At 44.6% G+C, this 20588-nt stretch overlaps 1 protein-coding gene across 5 annotated transcripts in view; it reads right to left on the reverse strand.

The window, feature by feature from the left end:
* Positions 1-20588, reverse strand: part of NDUFAF7 (NADH:ubiquinone oxidoreductase complex assembly factor 7) — a 483664-nt gene that overhangs the window by 158351 nt on the left and 304725 nt on the right. For all 5 annotated transcript variants that reach the window (XM_077486562.1, XM_077486563.1, XM_077486560.1 and 2 more), the window contains one exon: positions 11859-12072. In XM_077486562.1, the coding sequence (XP_077342688.1) occupies positions 11859-12072 (214 nt within the window). The remainder of the gene's footprint in view (positions 1-11858; positions 12073-20588) is intronic.

The following is a 20588-nucleotide window of genomic DNA, read 5'->3' on the forward strand; positions in this document are numbered from 1 at the left end:
TGAGGGCAGACATTACATTTACATTACAATTTGGTACAAGAGGAATCAGAGGGCCCTGCTCGTTAGAGCTTACAATCTAAAAAGGAAGGGTAGCTGTGGGGGATGAGCTGATGGAGGAAGTAAAACAGTGTTAGTTAGAAGCAGGATAGGCTTCTTTGAAGAGAAGGGTTATCAGGGATCGTCTAAAGATGGATAGATTAGGGGACAGTCGGACAGATTGGGGTAGGGAGTTCCAAAGGATGGGAGAAGCTCTGGAGAAATCCTGGAGGCGAGCATGGGAGGAGGTGACAAGGGAGCTAGAGAGCAGGAGGTCTTGAGATGAGATGGGCGGTTTGGTTGGTATTTTGGGACTAGGTCAGTGATGTAGCTGGGGGCAGAGTTATGGATGGCTTTGTAAATTATTGTTAGTACTTTGAATTTTATTCGTTGGGTGAGTGGAAGCCAGTGCAGGGATTGGCAAAGAGAGGTGGAGGACACTGAATGGCTGGTAAGGTGGATGAGTCTGGCAGCGGCATTCATTATGGACTGGAGGGGGGATAGTCTGTGTAAAGGTAATCCAACGAGGAGGGAGTTGCAGTAGTCGAGGCGAGAGATGACCAGGGAGTGAATTAGAAGCTTGCTGGTGTCATTAGTTAAAAAGGGGCGTATTCTGGAAATGTTGCGGAGGCTAAGGTGGCATGATTTGGACAGGGCTTGTATGTGGGCCTGAAAGGACAGTTCGGAGTCAAAGGTTACCCCTAGCACCCTGGCATGTGGGGATGGACTGATAGATGTGCCATTGATCTTGACAGAGAAGTCAGGCGAAGGGGTACCTGGGGGAGGAATTATTAAGAGCTCGGTTTGAGATAGATTGAGTTTGAGGAAGTGGTGTGACATCCAGGCTGATATGTCTGTTAGTATATCAGCGATGCGTGAGGAGATTGATGGGGTGAGCTGAGGGGTACAGAGATAGATTTGGGTGTCATCAGCATATAAATGGTAGTGAAAGCCATGGGAGGTTATCAGCTGACCCAGGGAGGACGTGTAGATCGAGAATAGTAGAGGTCCAAGGACAGAACCTTGGGGGACCCAACGGAAAGGTGAGTTGGAGAAGAGGAAGTGGAGTTGTAAGTGACACTGAAGGTGCGATGAGATACGCAAGATTCAAACCAACGGAGAGTGCAGCCATGGACACCAAGCAAATTGAGTTTTTTGAGGAGGAGGGGGTGGTCAACTGTATCAAAGGCAGCAGAAAGGTCCAAGAGTAAGGCTGCTTTCACACTGGGGCGGGAGCGGCGTCGGCGGTAAAGCGCCGCTATTTTTAGCGGCGCTTTACCGTCGTTTTAGCGGCGGTCTGCGGGCGCTAGCGGGGTGGTTTTAACCCCCGCTAGCGGCCGAAAAAGGGTTAAACCCGCCCGCAAAGCGCAGCTGCAGCGGCGCTTTGCCAGCGGTATTGCCGCGGTGTCCCATTGATTTCAATGGGTAGGAGCGGTATAGGAGCGGTGAGTAAATATGCTCCAAAGATGCGGCTAGCAGGACTTTTTTCACCGTCCTGCCAGCGCATCGCTCCAGTGTGAAAGCCCTCCGGCTTTCACACTGGAGGGAAAGGGGCCGGTTTTTTTCAGGCGCTACACAGGCGCTATTTTTAGCGCTGTAACGCCTGAATACCGCCCCAGTGTGAAAGCAGCCTTAGAGTATGGAATAATGACCGTTGGTTTGGGCTGTTAGTAAGTCGTTAGTGAGTTTTAGGAGGGCAGTTTCTGTGGAGTGCTGTGGGCGAAATCCAGACTGAAAAGGATTGAGAAGGTTATTTTCAATGAGGTGGTTGCTCAGTCGGTTGTAGACTAAACATTTAAGGAGTTTGGAGGCAAAAGGGAGTAAAGAGATGGGTCTTAAGTTGTTAAGATTGGTGGGGTCTGAGGCCTTTTTTGGTATGGGAGTGACTAGTGCATGTTTTAGGGGGTTGGGGAAGATGCCAGTAGAGAGTGAGAGGTTGAAGATATGAGTTAAGGAGTGTAGGATTGAGTCAGATGGTGACCGTAGTATTTGAGAAGGAACAGGATCCAGGGGGCAGGAGGTTAAGTGAGCATTAGAAAAAAGTTTAGTGACTTCCTCTATAGTAGCTGGGCCAAAAGAGGAAAGTATTGATTGCGCAGGAGGACAGGGAGTGTAAGGTGAGGGAGATGTCTGTAGAGCGGAGATCTCGAGACGAATCATCTCAATCTTATTTTTGAAGTGATAAGCAATCTCCTGGGCAGTGAGTAAGTTAGTGGGTGGGGGGTAATGGAGGACGAAGTAGAGTGGTAAAGGTAGTTGACGGGGACTGCGTGAGAGGGTGTTAATGAGAGTGATAAAGTAGGTCTGTTTGGCAGAGTGCAGGCAGGAATGGTATTTTTGGAGGGCAGATTTATATTGGCTGAAGTCTTGCTGTGACTTAGTTTTACGCCACAGACGCTCAAGAGCACGGCTACGTTTTTTGAGGCTTCTGGTACTGTCTGTCTGCCAGGGTTGTAGTGGTCGGGGCCTGATTCTGTGCGTAGTAAGGGGGGCCAAGGTATCCAGGGTGGATGACAGTGAACTGTTGTAGACAGAAGTAGCCAAGTCTGGGCAGGACAAGGATGAGATTTTTGTCGTAGAGACAATCTGTAGCAGAGAAAAGAAGAGAAGGGTTAAGATGGCAAAGGTTTCTACGGGTAATAGTTTAGTAGTTGTAGGGTAAGGAGGAGGCAGACAAGGAGAGATTGAAACTAATAAGGTGGTGATCAGATAGAGGCAAAGGAATATTGGAGAGGGTGTGCGGAGTGCATAGGTAGGAGAAGATGAGGTCAAGGCAGTTGCCAACAGAGTGAGTGGAAGCACTTGTCCATTGTTTTAGATCAAAAGAGGAGGTTAGGCTCAGCAGCTTAGAAGTAGCAGGAGTGTTAAGATTAACAGGGATGTTGAAGTCACCCAGAATGATTGTTGGAATTTCAGGAGGAGAGAAAGTAGGGTAGCCAGGCAGAAAAGTCATCAAGGAAGTTTGATACCGGTCCAGGGGGCCGATAGATCACAGCAATTTTCAATGAAACTGAAGAAAATAGGCGAATACAGTGAGCTTCAAATGGAGAGGGACAGAGAGGGGGGTGGATGAAGAACCTGAAAAGTGCTTTGAGGGTATAGGAGGATTCCAACACCAACTCCTTTCCGTCCACTAGGCCTGGGAGAGTGAGTCCACAGGAGGCCACCATAGGAGAGAGACGCAGGAGAAGGAAGGTCAGATTCTTGAATCCAGGTCTCAGTAATTGCAAGTAGGAATACTTTTTAATCTAATTTCCAACCAGGAGATGGAGAACTAGACTCCTTCTAACCCTTTATTGCATGAAAGTAGAAACATGTTAAGGCCTGAACCCAGTTTTGCAAGTTTGGCATGTGTTTACATATTGTCACAACTACTTAGTGTATCTAGGTGAATTATACCTCGCTTTTTTATTTCGAGTCTTTATTTGATGATAAATGATAATGGATAGCGCCTGATTTATTTATTTTTTTTAATGAAAAACTGGCCCAAAAATATATATTTTTTGCTCCCTTCACCACTTCGCGCTCGAGCTATAGCCAACAGACGGCTACAGCGCGGACGCTAACTGCTGGGAGGGCGTCCCTGGGCGTCCTCCTTTTTACTTCCCCTCTGCGCGCTACCGTGGGTGTGCAGAGGGGAAGTTCTGTGCTGGTCATGTCCCTTGGATACAGCCAATCACAGATCGTGCTAAATGGCCAATCACAGCGGCCATTTAGCACTGTCGGCCTGTCCAATGAGCGGTGATCTCATATTTAAACATATGAGATCATCTCTCATTGCCGGCTCTCCCTTCTCACACAGAGACAGCATGTGAGGAGGGAGAGATGAACAGTTGCAGCGTCAGTGAGAACACACACACACAAAGTAAAACACACACAGTAAAACACACACACACACACATGCCCACCTGTCCCCAGTGCCATCCATCTCCAGTGCCACCTGTCCCCAGTTCCACCTATCAGTGCCATCTGTCCCCAGTGCCACCTGTCAGTGCCATGTGTCCCCAGTGTCACCTATCAGTGCCATCTGTCCCCAGTGCCACCTATCAGTGTCATTGACCCCAGTACCACCTATCAGTGGCACCTGTCCCCAGTGCCATGTGTCCCCAGTGCCACCTGTCAGTGTCACGTGTCATCAGTGCCACATATTAGTGCCATTTGTCATCAGTGCCACATATTAGTCCCATCTGTGCTACGTATTAGTGCATCTGTCATCAGTGCCACGTATTAGTGCCATATGTCATCAGTGCCACATCAGTGTCACGGGTCATCAGTGCCACATATTAGTTTCATCTGTCATCAGTGTCACGTGTCATCAGTGCCACGTATTAGTGCCATCTGCCATCAGTGCCACGTCAGTGTCATGCGTCATTGTCCTGGTGCTCCAGGGCCTTCAAAAGTGTAATAGGTAGTCAACAAGTTAGATGTGTAATTTATGCTCCTAGAACATGTGACGGCGCTCCCTGCATGTTGGGCATCTCTAAGTGGCCAGCCTGTGAAAAAGTCCCACACACGTGGTATCGTAATACTCAGGAGTAGCAGAATGTATTTTGGGGAATTATTTGTGGTATACACAGGCCATGTGAGAGAAATAACCTATTACAATGACAATTTTGTGGGAAAAGAAAAAAAAAATCTTAATTTTGCAAAGAATTGTGGGAAAAAAATGACAATACCACAAACTCACCATGCCTCTTACTAAATACCTTGGAATGTCTAGTTTCCAAAAATGGGTAATTTGGGGGGTATTTGTACTTTCCTGGCGTGTTCAGGTCACAAGAAATGAGTTAGGCCACCAGTACATCAGGTGTGATCAATTTTTTATGATTTGCACCACAACTTGTAGACTCTCTAACTTTCACACTGACTAAATAATATCCACTAATTTGGGTTATTTTTACCAAAGCTATGTAGAAATATAAAATTGTGGCCAAAATTCATGAAAAAAATAAATAATAATTTGCAAAATTTTATCTCAGAAACAAAGAAAAATTAATTTTTCGAAATTTTCTGTTTTTTTTTTAATTTATAGCGCAAAAACTAAAAAACCCAGAGGTGATCAAATACCACCAAATGAAAGCTCTATTTGTATGAAAAAAAGGACAAAAAATTCATTTGGGTACAGTGTTGCACGAGTAATTGTATTACTCAATTGCACTGAGTAATTGTCATTCAAAGTGTGAGAGCACCGAAAGATAAAAATTGGTCTAGGCAGGAGGGGGGTTTAAGTGCCCAGTAGGCAAGTGGTTAAGAGAGGAGAAAGTAAACAAACATAAAAATGTGTAAAAAAAATAATGATAAAATGGCCAGATCAAGACTTGATGTAGGATAGGGTCAAGGTCATAGCCAGGTTAAAAGGTCAGCTATCGTGTGTAGGAAGGAATAAATAAAAAGTTTTTTGTTTTGTTTTTTAACCACTTTCAGACCGGACCATTTTGCTGGTAAATGACCAGAGGTCTTTTTACACTTTGGCACTGCGCTGCTTTAACTGGTAATTGCGCGGTCATGCAATGTTGTACCCAAACAAAATTTGCGTCCTTTTCTTCCCACAAATAGAGCTTTCTTTTGATGGTATTTGATTGCCTCTGCGATTTTTATTTTTTGCGATATAAACGTAAAAAGACCGCAAATTTTGAAAAAAAATGATATTTTCTACTTTTTGTTATTAGAAAAATCCAATAAACTCAATTTTAGTCATACATTTAGGCCAAAATGTATTCAGCCACATGTCTTTGGTAAAAAAAAAGTCAATAATTGTATATTTATTGGTTTGCGCAAAAGTTGTCACATCTACAAACTAAGGTACGTTTTCTGGAATTTACGCAGCTTTTAGTTTACGACTGCCTATCTCATTTCTTGAGGTGCTAAAATGGCAGGGCAGTACAAAACCCCCCCAAATGACCCCATTTTGGAAAGTAGACCCCCTAAGGAAATTGATAAGAGGCATGTTGAGCCCATTGAATATTTTATTTTTTTGCCTCAAGCGATTGAATAATGACAAAAAAAAAATTTTTTATTTTTTTTTACACAAAGTTGTCACTAAATGATATATTGCTCACACATGCTATGGGCGTATGTGAAATGACACCCCAAAATAAATTCTGCTGCTTCTCCTGAGTATGGGGATACCACATATGTGGGACTTTTTGGGAGCCTAGCCGCGTACGGGGCCCCGAAAACCAAGCACCGCCTTCAGGCTTTCTAAGGGCGTAAATTTTTGAGTTCACTTCTCACTACCTATTACAGTTTTGAAGGCCATAAAATGCCAAGATGGCACAAAACCCCCACAAATGACCCCATTTTAGAAAGTAGACACCCCAAGCTATTTGCTGAGAGGCATGTTGAGTTCATGGAATATTTTATATTTTGCCACAAGTTGCGGGAAAATTACAAACTTTTTTTTTTTTTTTTTTTTTTTAACAAAGTTGTCACTAAATGATATATTGCTCATGCATGCCATGGGCATATGTGAAATGACACCCCAAAATAAATTCTGCTGCTTCTCCTGAGTACGAGGATACCACATATGTGGGACTTTTTGGGAGCCTAGCCGCGTACGGGGCCCCGAAAACCAAGCACCGCCTTCAGGCTTTCTAAGGGCGTAAATTTTTGAGTTCACTTCTCACTACCTATTACAGTTTTGAAGGCCATAAAATGCCAAGATGGCACAAAACCCCCACAAATGACCCCATTTTAGAAAGTAGACACCCCAAGCTATTTGCTGAGAGGCATGTTGAGTCCATGGAATATTTTATATTTTGCCACAAGTTGCGGGAAAATTACAAACTTTTTTTTTTTTTTTTCACAAAGTTGTCACTAAATGATATATTGCTCACGCATGCCATGGGCATATGTGAAATGACACCCCAAAATAAATTCTGCTGCTTCTCCTGAGTATGGGGATACCACATATGTGGGACTTTTTGGGAGCCTAGCCGCGTACGGGGCCCCGAAAACCAAGCACCGCCTTCAGGCTTTCTAAGGGCGTTACAGTTTTGAAGGCCATAAAATGCCAAGATGGCACAAACCCCCCCCAAATGACCCCATTTTGGAAAGTAGACACCCCTAAATTTAGGGGTACACTAGTGAGACTAGGTAATAAATGGCGGGTGCCCTGAAACTATAAAAAAATAACCAACCAGCGTCACCTGTAACAGTTATATGGTGATCACTGGTGAAAGGGTTAACTAGGGGGCAATTAGGGGGCTTTATGCGGTAGTATATGGGGGTCCCTGGCGCTATAAAAAGCTGCAGCGAACCTAAATACCTACCTGCCTAACTAGCGTCACCTGTGACACTAATACAGCGATCAGAAAAACGATCGCTTATTAGGCTGGGTTCACACTGGAGCGATGCGGGAACGCCACGAATGCGCGGCGGGTTCCCGCATCGCATGCCTCCCGGCGGCAGTTCACACTGCCCTATGCGAACTGCTGGGAGTGTCAGTGAAATGTTACTGACACCCCCAGATCAGTTCGCATATCGCAGTGCGATCTACAAACTCGGATCGCATGGTGTGAACACCCATGCGATCCGATTCTGCTGCGGGCCAAAAAAAGGGTCCCGTGCGAATTTGCGGCGGGTGCGGCGAATGGCTGAACTCGAATCGCACAGAGATCGGATGTGATTTGCACTGCAGTGCGGTGCGAATCACATCCGTTCTCATAAACCGCTGCAATGTGAACCCAGCCTTAGTGACACTGGCGACGGGGGGTGATCACGGGGTTAAACCTTTATTGGGGGGGTTAGGGGGGTACCTTAGAACTAAAGGGGGCTAACCCTAACTGCCCTAACAGTTATTAGTCACAAATGACACCCGCCGGGTGATCAGGGGGTTAAACCTTTATTAGGTAATAAATGGCGGGTGCCCTGAAACTATAAAAAAATAACTAACCAACCAGCGTCACCTGTAACAGTTATATGGTGATCACTGGTGAAAGGGTTAACTAGGGGGCAATCAGGGGGCTTTATGCGGTAGTATATGGGGGTCCCTGGCGCTATAAAAAGCTGCGGCGAACCTAAATACCTACCTGCCTAACTAGCGTCACCTGTGACACTAATACGGCGATCAGAAAAATGATCGCTTATTAGGCTGGGTTCACACTGGAGCGATGCGGAAACGCCGCGAATCCGCGGCGGGTTCCCGCATCGCATGCCTCCCGGCGGCAGTTCACACTGCCCTATGCGAACTGCTGGGAGTGTCAGTGAAATGTTACTGACACCCCCAGATCAGTTCGCATATCGCAGTGCGATCTGAAAACTCGGATCGCATGGTGTGAACACCCATGCGATCCGATTCTGCTGCGGGCCAAAAAAAGGGTCCCGTGCGAATTTGCGGCGGGTGTGGCGGGTGCGGCGAATGGCTGAACTCGAATCGCACAGAGATCGGATGTGATTTGCACTGCAGTGCGGTGCGAATCACATTCGTTCTCATAAACCGCTGCAATGTGAACCCAGCCTTAGTGACACTGGCGACGGGGGGTGATCACGGGGTTAAACCTTTATTGGGGGGGTTAGGGGGGTACATTAGAACTAAAGGGGGCTAACTCTAACTGCCCTAACAGTTATTACAGTCACAAATGACACCAATGCAAAAAAAAAAAAAAAAAAAAAAAAAAAAAAATGACATTGGTGTCACTGTGACTGGGGGGCAGGGGTAATTGGGGGGGGTGATCGGGGGGTAAAGGGGGGGTGTGAGTGTGCCTGGCATGTTCTACTGTGTGTGTAGAGTGTTGGTGCAACTTACTGATCCGCTCTCCTCCGTGTCGGAACGAAAAATACCGACACGGAGGAGAGAATACATCACTTCCTCTCCTGTGTTTACATTACAGGAGAGGAAGTGATGTCACCGGGGATTTCTATTCGTCGGGAGCGATCGCGAGGGGGTGGCCATGAATGAATGGCCGTCCCCTCGTCCGGGATCGCTCCCGTACGAATATCGACCGCCGCAGGCACCGGGCGGGGGCCCGATCGGGCCCCCGACCCGCGGGAGGCAAGGGACGTACATGTATGTCCTTATGCCTGCCCGTGCCATTGTACCGACGTACATCGGCGTGCGGCGGTCGGCAACTGGTTAAATTTAGTGTCAGTGTGTTTAGATATGATAAAAAGCAGAATGCACACTATTGTTTCTTCCCCTACTACGGATTTGTACAATATCTAGTACAAGACCCAGAATTGTCAGTGACAATTCTGTGCTGGGATTACACTATGGAGCTTGCTTCCAGCACAAACACCAATGCAAATATGCAGCACCTCGGAAGAAAGACCACTTTCATGACACTGCATACTGTATAAGGAGCTTGGTGTTACATAGTAGCTGAGGTTGAAAACAAAAAAAGCAAAGGAAGAGGCGCCTCTGGGTGTAGAGATAACATACACTTTAATTATAAAAACGTATTTAATACAGGCAACTCACATTTTGGATGTGATCTATGGGCATTCAGTCACTTTAAAAGCTGAGCATGTATGTAGTCATCTGATAGTCCGTCAAGCTCAAGCGCGGTAGCCGCTAGCGGCCAGGAAGTGGCACAGACGCCTGCCGTGCTGTTCAAAGCAGAGCGAAGTCTGGAGCGCCGGCGGTGAGAGATGACATCATGAGGTGGGTGCGACCTGTTTCATGAGCGTACAGGCTGAGGTTGTTTGACAGCCGCGCTCCTTCATCAAGCAAGTGGGACAACAACAAAGACTGATATATATATAGGCCATGTACAGGAGGAGGGGGAAGAGGCACTTAAAATGCAGGTGCTGAGGATTACAAATCTTAGTTGCTAAAAAATAGAAAAATTAAAAAAAAGGGTGTCAGTGAGAACATGAAATAAGATATAAATGAACTGGAAATGGAAGATGAATAAATAAAATAAAAAATAAAATATAATATTATAATAAAAAAATTATATTATAATAAAAAAAAAAAGAATTAAAATAAATAAAATAATAAATATGATGAATGTAAAAATAAAATTGAAAATCAAATAAATATAACAATGGTACCTCAAACATTCAAGACTCATGGGTAAATACAGAGACAGCAATAGATAAATGATATAAACACTATATCATAAATAAATTAAAGTTAAACCGACATGATATGGAGAAAAGGGAGGGAGAAAAAAGGAACAATATAAAAATAACTGGCATGAGGAATAAAAACTAGTTGTATAAAAATCATGCATTAAGAAGTTACTGCTGATGCAAAAATATAAATATGTATATAGGTCAAAAAATGTACACATATAAACATATATGTACATATGCACATAAACATAGAAACTAGAAAGTATGTACGAGGCGCATGGCTACACAGAGGTGGTTATTTTTACATTCATCATCTTTATTATTTTATTTATTTTAATTCATTTTTTTTTATTATAATATTATATTTTATTTTTTATTTTATTTATTCATCTTCCATTTCCAATTCATTTATATCTTATTTCATGTTCTCGCTGACACCCTTTTTTTTTTTTGCAACTAAGATTTGTAATCCTCAGCACCTGCATTTTAAGTGCCTCCTCCCCCTCCTCCTGTACATGGCCTATATATATATATATATATATATATATATATATATATATATATATATATATATATATATATATATATATATATCAGTCTTTGTTGTTGTCCCACTTGCTTGATGAAGGAGCGCGGCTGTCAAACAACCTCAGCCTGTACGCTCATGAAACAGGTCGCATCCACCTCATGATGTCATCTCTCACCGCCGGCGCTCCAGACTTTGCTCTGCTTTGAACTGCGCTCCACGGCAGGCGTTTGTGCCACTTCCTGGCCGCTAGCGGCTACAGTGCCTCAGCTTGAAGGACTATCAGATGACTACATCCATGCTCAGCTTTTAAAGCGACTGAATGCTCATAGATCACATCCAAAATGTGAGTTGCCTGTATTAAATACGTTTTTATAATTAAAGTGTATGTTATCTCTACACCCAGAGGTGCCTCTTCTTTTGCTTTTTTTCACAGACTTTGGAACATGGTTTCTGTCCTTCACTGAAGGCAGCCCTGGATATGGAGATCCTGGTTTTAAATGCTTTCCTTTGTTCTACTGGACAGTAGCTTTTATATTTATAATCCTACGGATCTTAACATAATATGGACTCTCATTCATATAATTGGATTTTTGGTTTCAATTGGTGAGAGACTGGTGGACATTGGGAAAAATCTTTGACCCTGTTTTTGCGCATTTACTTGTGTATTGAAAAAAAATAAAAAATAAAGTCCATCAAGTCCAACCTATGTGTGTGATTATAAGTCAGTATTACCTTGTATATCCCTGTATGTTTTGGTCGTTCAGGTGCTTATCTAATAGTTTTTTTAAACTATCAATGCTCCCCACTGAGACCACCACCTGTGGAAGGGAGTTCCACATCCTTGCCGCTCTTCCAGTAAAGAACCCTCTACATAGTTTATGGTTAACCCTCTTTTCTTCTAATTTTAATGTGTGGCCACGTGTCTTGTTAAACTCCCTTCCGCAAAAAAGTTTTATCTCTATTGTGGGGTCACCAGTACGGTATTTGTAAATTGAAAATCGGACAATCTTCTGATCATAATAAATCAATCCTGTAAATATGCTCACTGTTTTTTGCTATATTTAGATGTGACTAAAAAACATAAAATGTATGTTTTTGTAAAGGACTACAACACTGCTACATACATTATTTACATAAAATCTGTATGTTATAAATATAAACTTGAAAGTGTGGTTTTACTTACTAGTGGATCTATTGTTTCCTGGATGAAAGGACAAATTACATATGACATTTGTATTCTATGAACACTTTGAAGCCAAAACATTATATAAAATACCTGAGGGTACGTCTTGTATGTGGTAGTACCAGTTAATTGGAAGACCTGTCTTTGTTATTCCAATTTTATAACATGATGATGTGTCTTCATCTTTTGCCTCAGTGCTCTTTTTTGTTAAGTTGAGTGCTTGGATCTCACTTAATTTAGGACTCACTTCTACTAGGTGTATTGAGATATCACATGCGTTCAGTAGATATTGAAACTGATTAAAAACCTGAAAAACAGAAAACACCAAATAAAATGAACAAAGCAAAATAAACATAAATAAACAAGGTTTGGACTCTATAGTCAAAGTACTTTCTTGAAGTCTTAAAAAAAATGTTCCAAACTCCCAGATATGTAAGCAAATGATATTATCCTTGTTAGGCCTCTTTCACACGGGGCGGATCAGTAATTATCCGCCCCGTGATGATCCGCTCGCTCAGCGGGGATCGCTCCGTTGTCCCCGCTGAGCCGGCGGCGGACAGGGCGGTCTCCGCACACTGTGCAGGGACCGCCCTGTCAGCTCTCCGCTCTCCTCTATGGGGATCGGATGAGCACGGACCGTCTGTCCGTGTTCATCCGATCCGCTCTGCAGATTTCTACTTTTTAGTAATAACAGACTACACCCAACTAACACCCAGACATAGAACATTTGTACAAAATTAGAATTCTTCTAAACCACTTGTCCAAAGATATTTTATATTAAATTGCTATACTATACTACTGATTTTACTCTTGGTAAAATTCAGGGGCAGACTATACCCATGGCAATTTATTCCATCTAAGTAAGATAGCACAATCTCTTCTACCTCTCTCCACCCTTTCATAAGGAATTTCAACTTGACATTAGATTCTTTACTGGATATACTCTGTGTGTTCGCTTCTGAACGTCCATTTCTTTTCTTTATATTTAATCTTTTTAAATGATTTGGGGATCACAGTAAAACATACCAATAAAAGCAATAACATGTCAATACAATACAAATGGGTCAGAGAAGCTTGATCATATCAGTGCCCCCATACGTGGATAATGCATAGTAAGATTATGAGTATCAAGGGTAATCAGGCCATATACTCAGTTGGGACTACTGGGAGTTTGCTGGTTGGCGGATGGCTCAGTAGGCCGGTTTCTGCGACAGAGGACTCAGAGCTGGGCTGCCTGGGAGCTCTGCCAGTGGGCGGGGTTGATCAGGAGCCGCTCTCCCATCGATCGCCCCTGGGGGAACAGAGCATAGAGGAGAGCCACGGGATTACAGAGCGGGATAGCCTGCTGTTACAGCTAACATTACAATTGCCTCCGCTCTGCTAGCCGTCACACACAACCCCGCCTCCTCCGGGCCCCGTGCCTGTGATAGACAGAATGCGGGTCCAATACTAATATGCATTCTATCACAGACGTAGGGTCAGGAGGAGTCTGGGCTGTGTGTGACAGCAAGTGGAGCAGAGGCAATTGTAATGTAAGCTGTTCTGACATGCTATCCTGTTATGTGATCCCGAGGCTCTCCTTTTCCCCCAGTCATGGCCCGGCCGCCCTCTCTCTTCCTCTGCCCAGGTGAGGCTGCAATGGTGGGCAGTGTGAGGCTATGGTGGGCACAGGTGAGGCTGCATTGGTGGGCACAGGTCACACTGCATTGATGGGCACTGACGAGGCTGCATTGATAGGCACAGGTGAGCCTGCTTTCATGGGCACTGGTGAGGCTGTGCTGAGGGGCACTAATAGAGTTGTTGTTAATTGCAACTTCATTTTGCATAAAATATTTAAGTGTCATTTCATGAGATAATTTATGAGGGCGTGTTTAGGGGCGGGGCATCCATCAAATATTGCCCCAGAAATTCTCTCAGGCGATTTATTTGTGAATAAGAAACAGAGCTTCTTCCCGCAGATGTATCCAGCATGGGGTCTAGGACACAATTAAAGTCCAAAGCAAGAAGGAGAATCCCTTCAGCAAAGCCTATTAGTTTATGGATGTATTTTATAGTTTGATTTGGTCCTGGTTGGGGATAAATATAGTAGCCAGGGTATAGGTCTTGCCATTGATGGTAAGTTTCAGAAAGAGGAATCTGCCCTCTGGGTCTGCACAGACATCCAACATATGGTATGTGTTGGATTTATGAAAATGTAATCACCACTCATTTAGATTTTGAGTGGGCGTATGTACTGTGCTACCAGTTTGGGTACTACCTATTTTGAAGGGTAGGAATGTGATCAGTCCAAAAGTACATTTCCTGGAAAAACACAATCCCTACCTTGGACTTGTGAAAATCATATACGATTCCTGATCTCTTAGATGGTTTGTTAAAACCTTGCGCATGGAATGAGCAAAGCGTAAGGGAAGTATCCCTCCAGGATCCAGTCATGGCAGGGAAAGAAAGAAAAAAAAAAAAAGGGGGGGGTAGGGGAAGGAAGACAGGGGAGGAAAAAGAGATAGGAGTACAGCCAAGAGAGCCCATCTAATAGCAAAACAAGGCGATGGAGTTATAACAGCCAGCAGAGAGACTTCTGTGCCACTGGAAGGATGGGCAAGGTCTCTGTAAACTATCGGGGGGATGAAACTAAACATGGACAGCTGTAGCTGAGCAGCACCCACCAATGTCATAGATAGTGAAGGTAGTTATAAATCATGGAGTATTATTTGGCTAAACCCACAACAGGAATAAACAGGTTGTCAAAACCGTAGACCATAACAAATAATGGGCTGCATTATCCCTAGTCCTGCATATAGGACTACATAATACCAGTAAGATTGTAATGTGGACAGTGCCCAAGAGAAAATCACAGCGGGGGGAGGGGGGCGAGAGTGAAGGGGCAAGCAGTGAATGAAGAGGAGAGAGAGAGAGGATGGGGAAGGAAGTGAGAGCTCTTAGGACGACATCAGAAAGACATATTTGGAGTTAACATATTAAGGTAGCATTCATGGCAGAGCAAACGAGTAACAGAGCCTTAACATGACCCACAACCAATTGTGGCAGGGAATACTAGAACTGTAGGGGTCTGTCAAGCAATTAAAGTCCAAACAGAAGTAACAAATGGAGGACATAGAGTTCAAAACATATAAACTCCCCCTGCAGAGAATGAGGGGCAAAAACAAAGATGTCCTCAAAGATGTACAAAAAAAAAAAAGAAAAAAAAAGGGGGCACAGATTATTAAAGTGGAGGGCCACCCTAAAATAAAATAAAAATTGCATTAATATTCTTAATTTTTTTTTTTTTTTTTACTTACCTGAAACCGCTGTTGCTAGGCAGTCTTCCTAGTCTGCCTCTTCCTATTCCGCGATGCTTCCTCCTCTTCGGCGAGTGGCCCGTTGCCTTCTGGGGCATGTGTGTGTCCCAGAAAACAATGGGGCCATTCAAAGTACCATGCGACTTGCGCATGCGCAGTAGGAAACCGGCAGTGAAGCCGCAAGGCTCCACTGTCTGTTTCCCTTCGTTAAGATGAACGGATCGGCCTTGGGTGTCCGACATCCTGGGCTCACTGGACAGGTAAGTGTCCTTATTAAAAGTCAGAAGCTACAGTGTTTATAGTTTATATATATATATATATATATATATATATATATATATATATATATATATAAAAACTAGGCCGGAACACCACTTTAATGTCCAAAGCTGTGAGGTAGCAGTGGTATCTGTAGAAGTAGAGAGGCCCAAGATAGGTTACAGTTCTCTAGATCGTGGGTCAGAGGAAGGAGGTCTGGATTCACCACCACTTGAGGGTCGATTACGTCTCAGTTGCGGAAGCAGGGCGTGGTAAGAAGCCATGTTTATGGCCAACCAATCAGACAGATCAAATGGTTCGATGTTCAGAAAGCGAAAAGGATCTGGAAGTTGGCAATGGTCGTTGAGGATAAAGGATAAAGTGTTCAGAGTGTGGGAGGATTGTCAAACCAAAAGGAAAATTAATTAGAGAGACTGCAGGACTGTGAAACAGGGTAGCCGCAAATGCAGCATATTCCTGCGAGTAATGGAAATCGTTCCGGTAATACCACGTTTTACGGAACTGTTCCTACTTACATTACAGGGCTGTCATCAAGCATTCTATATAATTCTATAGTATTCTTATTGAACACTGCTATCCATTGATCAATTTTCAGTGGTTCAGTACTTCTCCATTTTTTGAGGGAAGCACACCTTGGGGGCTATAAGTGGATCAGGAGGGATCTCTTGCATCTGTGCCTTGAGACCCAAACTATTTGTGATCGCTCCACTGTTAAGGTCACTCATATTGTGGTTCTCTTCACAAATGGCTGTTTTTAGAGATCAAGCCCACTGTGGTTAACCGGGGAATAAGTCCAGAAGACAGTAGACACAGAACAATAGTACTGGGCAATGAGCAAGCGATACTGAATTAGATGCCTTTAAGGCCTAAACATGGGGGGTCCTTTATACATTCTTTTAACATATACGGCAAGCAGTTTTGCCAAAGACTCATGGACCTGCAAATCTCACTGAAAAAAATCATCAAAATCTGATAAAGCCCTGTGGGGAGTTAAAACATCAAGAAATTAACCTAACACAAGAAACCAAAATAGTTCTACCAAGCTGCTTTCTTGCCCAAGCTTCCTCTGTCAGAAAGGCGGTCTGATGATGTCACAACCTCTGTATGTAGCCACAGCTACAACAGCATACAGTTTATACCTCACATCCAGTGGCCTCACGTGTTAGTAAGGGACATAGTTTGGGTCAAGTTGGCTGTAAAGTGTATGAAAATATGGAGTTTAGATTTAGGTTATAATGTACTAGTACGCACCACATACCAGCACATTAGGACAGACTTAACTGGACATGGAGCCCTCCAGTACAACGCTGTCACAACCCCCTGGTGCTTCCATCTTCACCTGGTCTTGCTTCCTTCCAAGCATGCATCGGGAGCTTTAACGTCCCTGCCGATAACTGTGCTGGGAGCACGTAGGTCATGTGCTCTCAGAGTAGAAAGGGGTCTACACGGGGCCACATATATGCGGCCTCTCTGTGTTAAAACCCACCAGCCGAGAGCTGCATATATGCGTACCATCGGCGGGAAGAGGCTATTAAATAGATATTTTAGGATATTTTACTTACTAGTAAACTCCATTTCCTAGTGTGGAAACAGGATCTTCAATTAATATGTCTGGGTTATGAAGTTATCTTCTGGTTATTGGACACCACCATAGAAGAGAACCCCCCCCCCCCCAAACCCCATACAATTCATCCCAATTCCAGCTAGCCTCGATTTTGTAGAAAATAAATGGATTTTTAAAAAAGCTTACCTGTAAAATCCTTTTCTTGGAGTACATCACGGGACACAGAACACCAATAACTACTATCTGGGTTATACGCTACCTTTAGGTGATTGGATACTGGCAACCAATAGCAAGAAGGTTCCTCCCATATAAACCCTCCCATATGGGCAGTACCTCAGTTTTGTAGCAAGCAATGAAGATCCCAGAAAAGAGGGGAGGGACCCCTGTGTCCCATGATGTACTTCAAGAAAAGGATTTTACAGATGAGCCATTTTTTTCTTTATCGTACATCACGGGGCACAGAGCACTATTAATGACTATCTGGGATGTCCTAAAGCAATGCACATGAGGGGAGGGAACGCAGTATTTCTAAGCCCCAGCTGGCTCCGGGACTTATAAGGCTGCCTGCAACATGCTGTGGCCAAAGACAGTCTCCCTTTGAGATCTAACATCCACCTGGTAACACCTGGTGACCATATGAACCGAAGACCAATCGGCTGCTTTGCAAACCTGAGCCATAGACATCTGTTTGGCGCACTGCCCATGACGCACTAACCCCTTTAGTGGAATGTGCTTTTTAAATCCCAGGGTGGAACCCTGCGTTTTAACCCATAAGCCTAGATAATAGCCTACCAAATCCACCTCGAGATAGTTGAACTCGTAGCTGCCTGTCCTTTTTTAGGACCCTCCGGCAGGACAAAAAGGGAGTCACCACATCAAGTGAGTGAAGCAATCTTTATTCCCCAGACTTAGGGTTTGGAAAAAAGGAAGGCAAAATTATATCTTGATTCAAATGAAAATTGGAAACGACTTTGGGCAAAAAATACAGACGAGGGCACATGACCACTTTGTCCCGATGTAGAATCAAATAAGTTTCCTTGCAAGAAAGGGCGGCTAATTCTGACACTCTTCTGGCCGAGGTTATGGCCACCAAAATGACCAATTTACTAGTCAATAGGATAAAAGCAATATGTCTAATAGGCTCAAAGGGTTGACTCTGAAGGGCTGGCAGCACCAAGTTCAGGTCCCAGGGGCATAAGGGCGGTTTAACCAGTGGCCTCAGGTGCATTACTCCCTTGACAAAGGTTCACACCAGAGAATGGGAGGCAATCGGTTTCTGGAAAAAAAAAAAAACGATAAGGGCGAAATGTGTCCTTTAATTGTGCCTAAAGCCAGTTTTAAGTCTACTCCTGCATGAAGAAAAGCAAGGATCCTCCCAATCGTATACTTACGAGGGTGCCATCCCTTTCCTTCACACCAGGAAATGTATGACCTTCAGACTCTATAGTAAATAGTTCTAGAAAATGTCTTTCTAGCATTTATCAGAGTAGACAAGACTGAACCCTTAATACCATGGTCTTTCAGTATTCTGGTCTCAATAGCCATGCCATCAATTCAGCGACCGTAAAGGAGGATGAAATATGGGTCCTTGAGACAACAGGTCCAGACGGAATGGAAGGAACAATGGGCCCCCCACTGCCAACCTCATAATCTCTGCGTACCAAGACCTCCTGGGCCAGACTGGGGCCACCAGGATTACTGGCTTTTGTTCCTCCTGTATCCTGCGTAGCATATGCGGCAGAATTTGGATCGGAAGAAAAGCATACGTCGGAGGATACTGATCCCAGGAAACTACCAACGCATCTGTCCCGACAGCAAGCGGATCCTTGGTCCTGGATACAAACCTTTCCAGCTTGGTATTGAATCTGGACGCCAGAAGATCCACATCTGGGGTCCCCCAGTGTTGGCAGATCTGAAGAAAAACTTCAGGATGAAGGGACCTGTCACGATCTGGAGTCAGGCTCAGAGACCAATAGCTATAGCAGCAGAGCAGATATTCACACAGGTCACCCTGGCTGATGGCACGGGTTCACCTGAGGTGCGGGGTCTAAGCACTAACCGGTATTCACCAGAGCTCCCAAAGGTGGAGATGGGCTTGGCTGCGTGTTAGTGCCAGGTCGCGGTCCTCAGGATAGCCCCACCAGGAGGTGAGCAAGCCGGGGGTCTGGTAGCAGATATAGCAGGTAGAGATCAAGCAGGAGCGTAGTTGAGAAACAAGCCAAAAGTCGGTAACCAATAGTTGCAGGTTGGGATTCAGCAGACGCGTAGTCCAGGAGCAAGCCAAATGTCGGTAACGAAAGGTAGCAAGGATACGGTCGGCAGCAGGAGAGATAGAAGCAAGATATTGGCTGGTAAAGGCACAATATTCTGGCAAGGAGGAAGTGCAGAGACATGGCTTATATAGGAAGTTCATGGGAGGAGCAAAGGGTTCAAGGTTCAAGGCAAACAAGATTCAAGACATGATCACTAAAGGAATTGTCCAAGGAGCTGTCCAGCATTCCAGGTGGCTCAGCAAGCAGAGCCACTGCCAGACACACCAGAGGTCCCAGGTTCAAGCCCAGGTCCTAACAGGACCATTCCCCTGGCAACCACTTTTGGTGACTGAGAAAGTCTGCCTGCCAATTGTTCGCACCCAGTGTGAACACTGCTGAAAGGAACGGTACACATGCCTCTCTGCCAAAGTCAATATGCGATTTACTTCTTTTTGGGCCGCCTGGCTCCTGGTGCCCCCTTGGTGGTTGATATATGCCACCACCGTGGCGTTGTCGGACTGGATTCGGACAGGAAGTCCCCGCAATCTGGATGTCCAGAAACGCAGAGCTAGACGGGCATTCTCCATGGAAGGGAAAAGTCGTGAGAAGCTTTTTGCATGGCGTCTTGGCAGACCAGTTCTTTAACCACAAGACTCTGCGCATATGTAGCGCAAAACAAGACATCTGCTGGATTGAGTTTTTCAATGCGTCTACTGAAAAGCACAAAGCGCGAGGAAGCTCTGACAATTCCTCGGTAGATTCCTCCTGACAAGGTAGGCTCCTAACTAACCTTTTAAAGTGGTCTTTTAGAGACTGGCAAATGCTGATAGCCGCCACCACCGCCGGCTGTACCGCTGAACCAGCCACCGCAAAGGAAGCTTTTAACAGGGACTCTAGATTTTTATCAGCTGGATCCTTAAATACTTGGGCATTATCCACTGGACAGGTTAGACTCTCATTCACTGAAAAAAATAGGATTTTTGTACGCACCGTAAAATCCTTTTCTCTGAAGTTCCTTGATGGACACAGCTCCAGTAATCTTGACCGTAGGGTTATTACGCCACCTTCACGAGAGGACTAGGCAGAACATGTAATACATGTGAAAACAACAGAACTTCACAGTTCTGCCCAGGGGGTGGTCCCTCTGGTAATAACCCCTCAGCCTGCTTCCTGCAGCTCGGTACGTCAACAAGCAATATAGCGTAAATCAATAAGAGGGGAGGGTGCTGTGCCCGTCAATGAACTTCAGAGAAAAGGATTTACGGTGAGTACAAAAATCCTATTTTCTCTTTCGTTCATTGATGGATACAGCTCCAGTAATCTTGACCATAGGGACATCCCCAAGCAGTGTCATAACGAGGGGTGGGAACAGAAACAACTTCACCCATAACCAGCGGTGCTCCCTAACAGGGGTGGGAACAGAAACAACTTC

This window comes from Lithobates pipiens, unplaced genomic scaffold (assembly GCF_037356315.1).
Source record: "Lithobates pipiens isolate NorthernLeopardFrog02 unplaced genomic scaffold, aLitPip1_a1.2 Scaffold_18, whole genome shotgun sequence".
NCBI classification, from domain to species: Eukaryota; Metazoa; Chordata; class Amphibia; order Anura; family Ranidae; genus Lithobates; species Lithobates pipiens.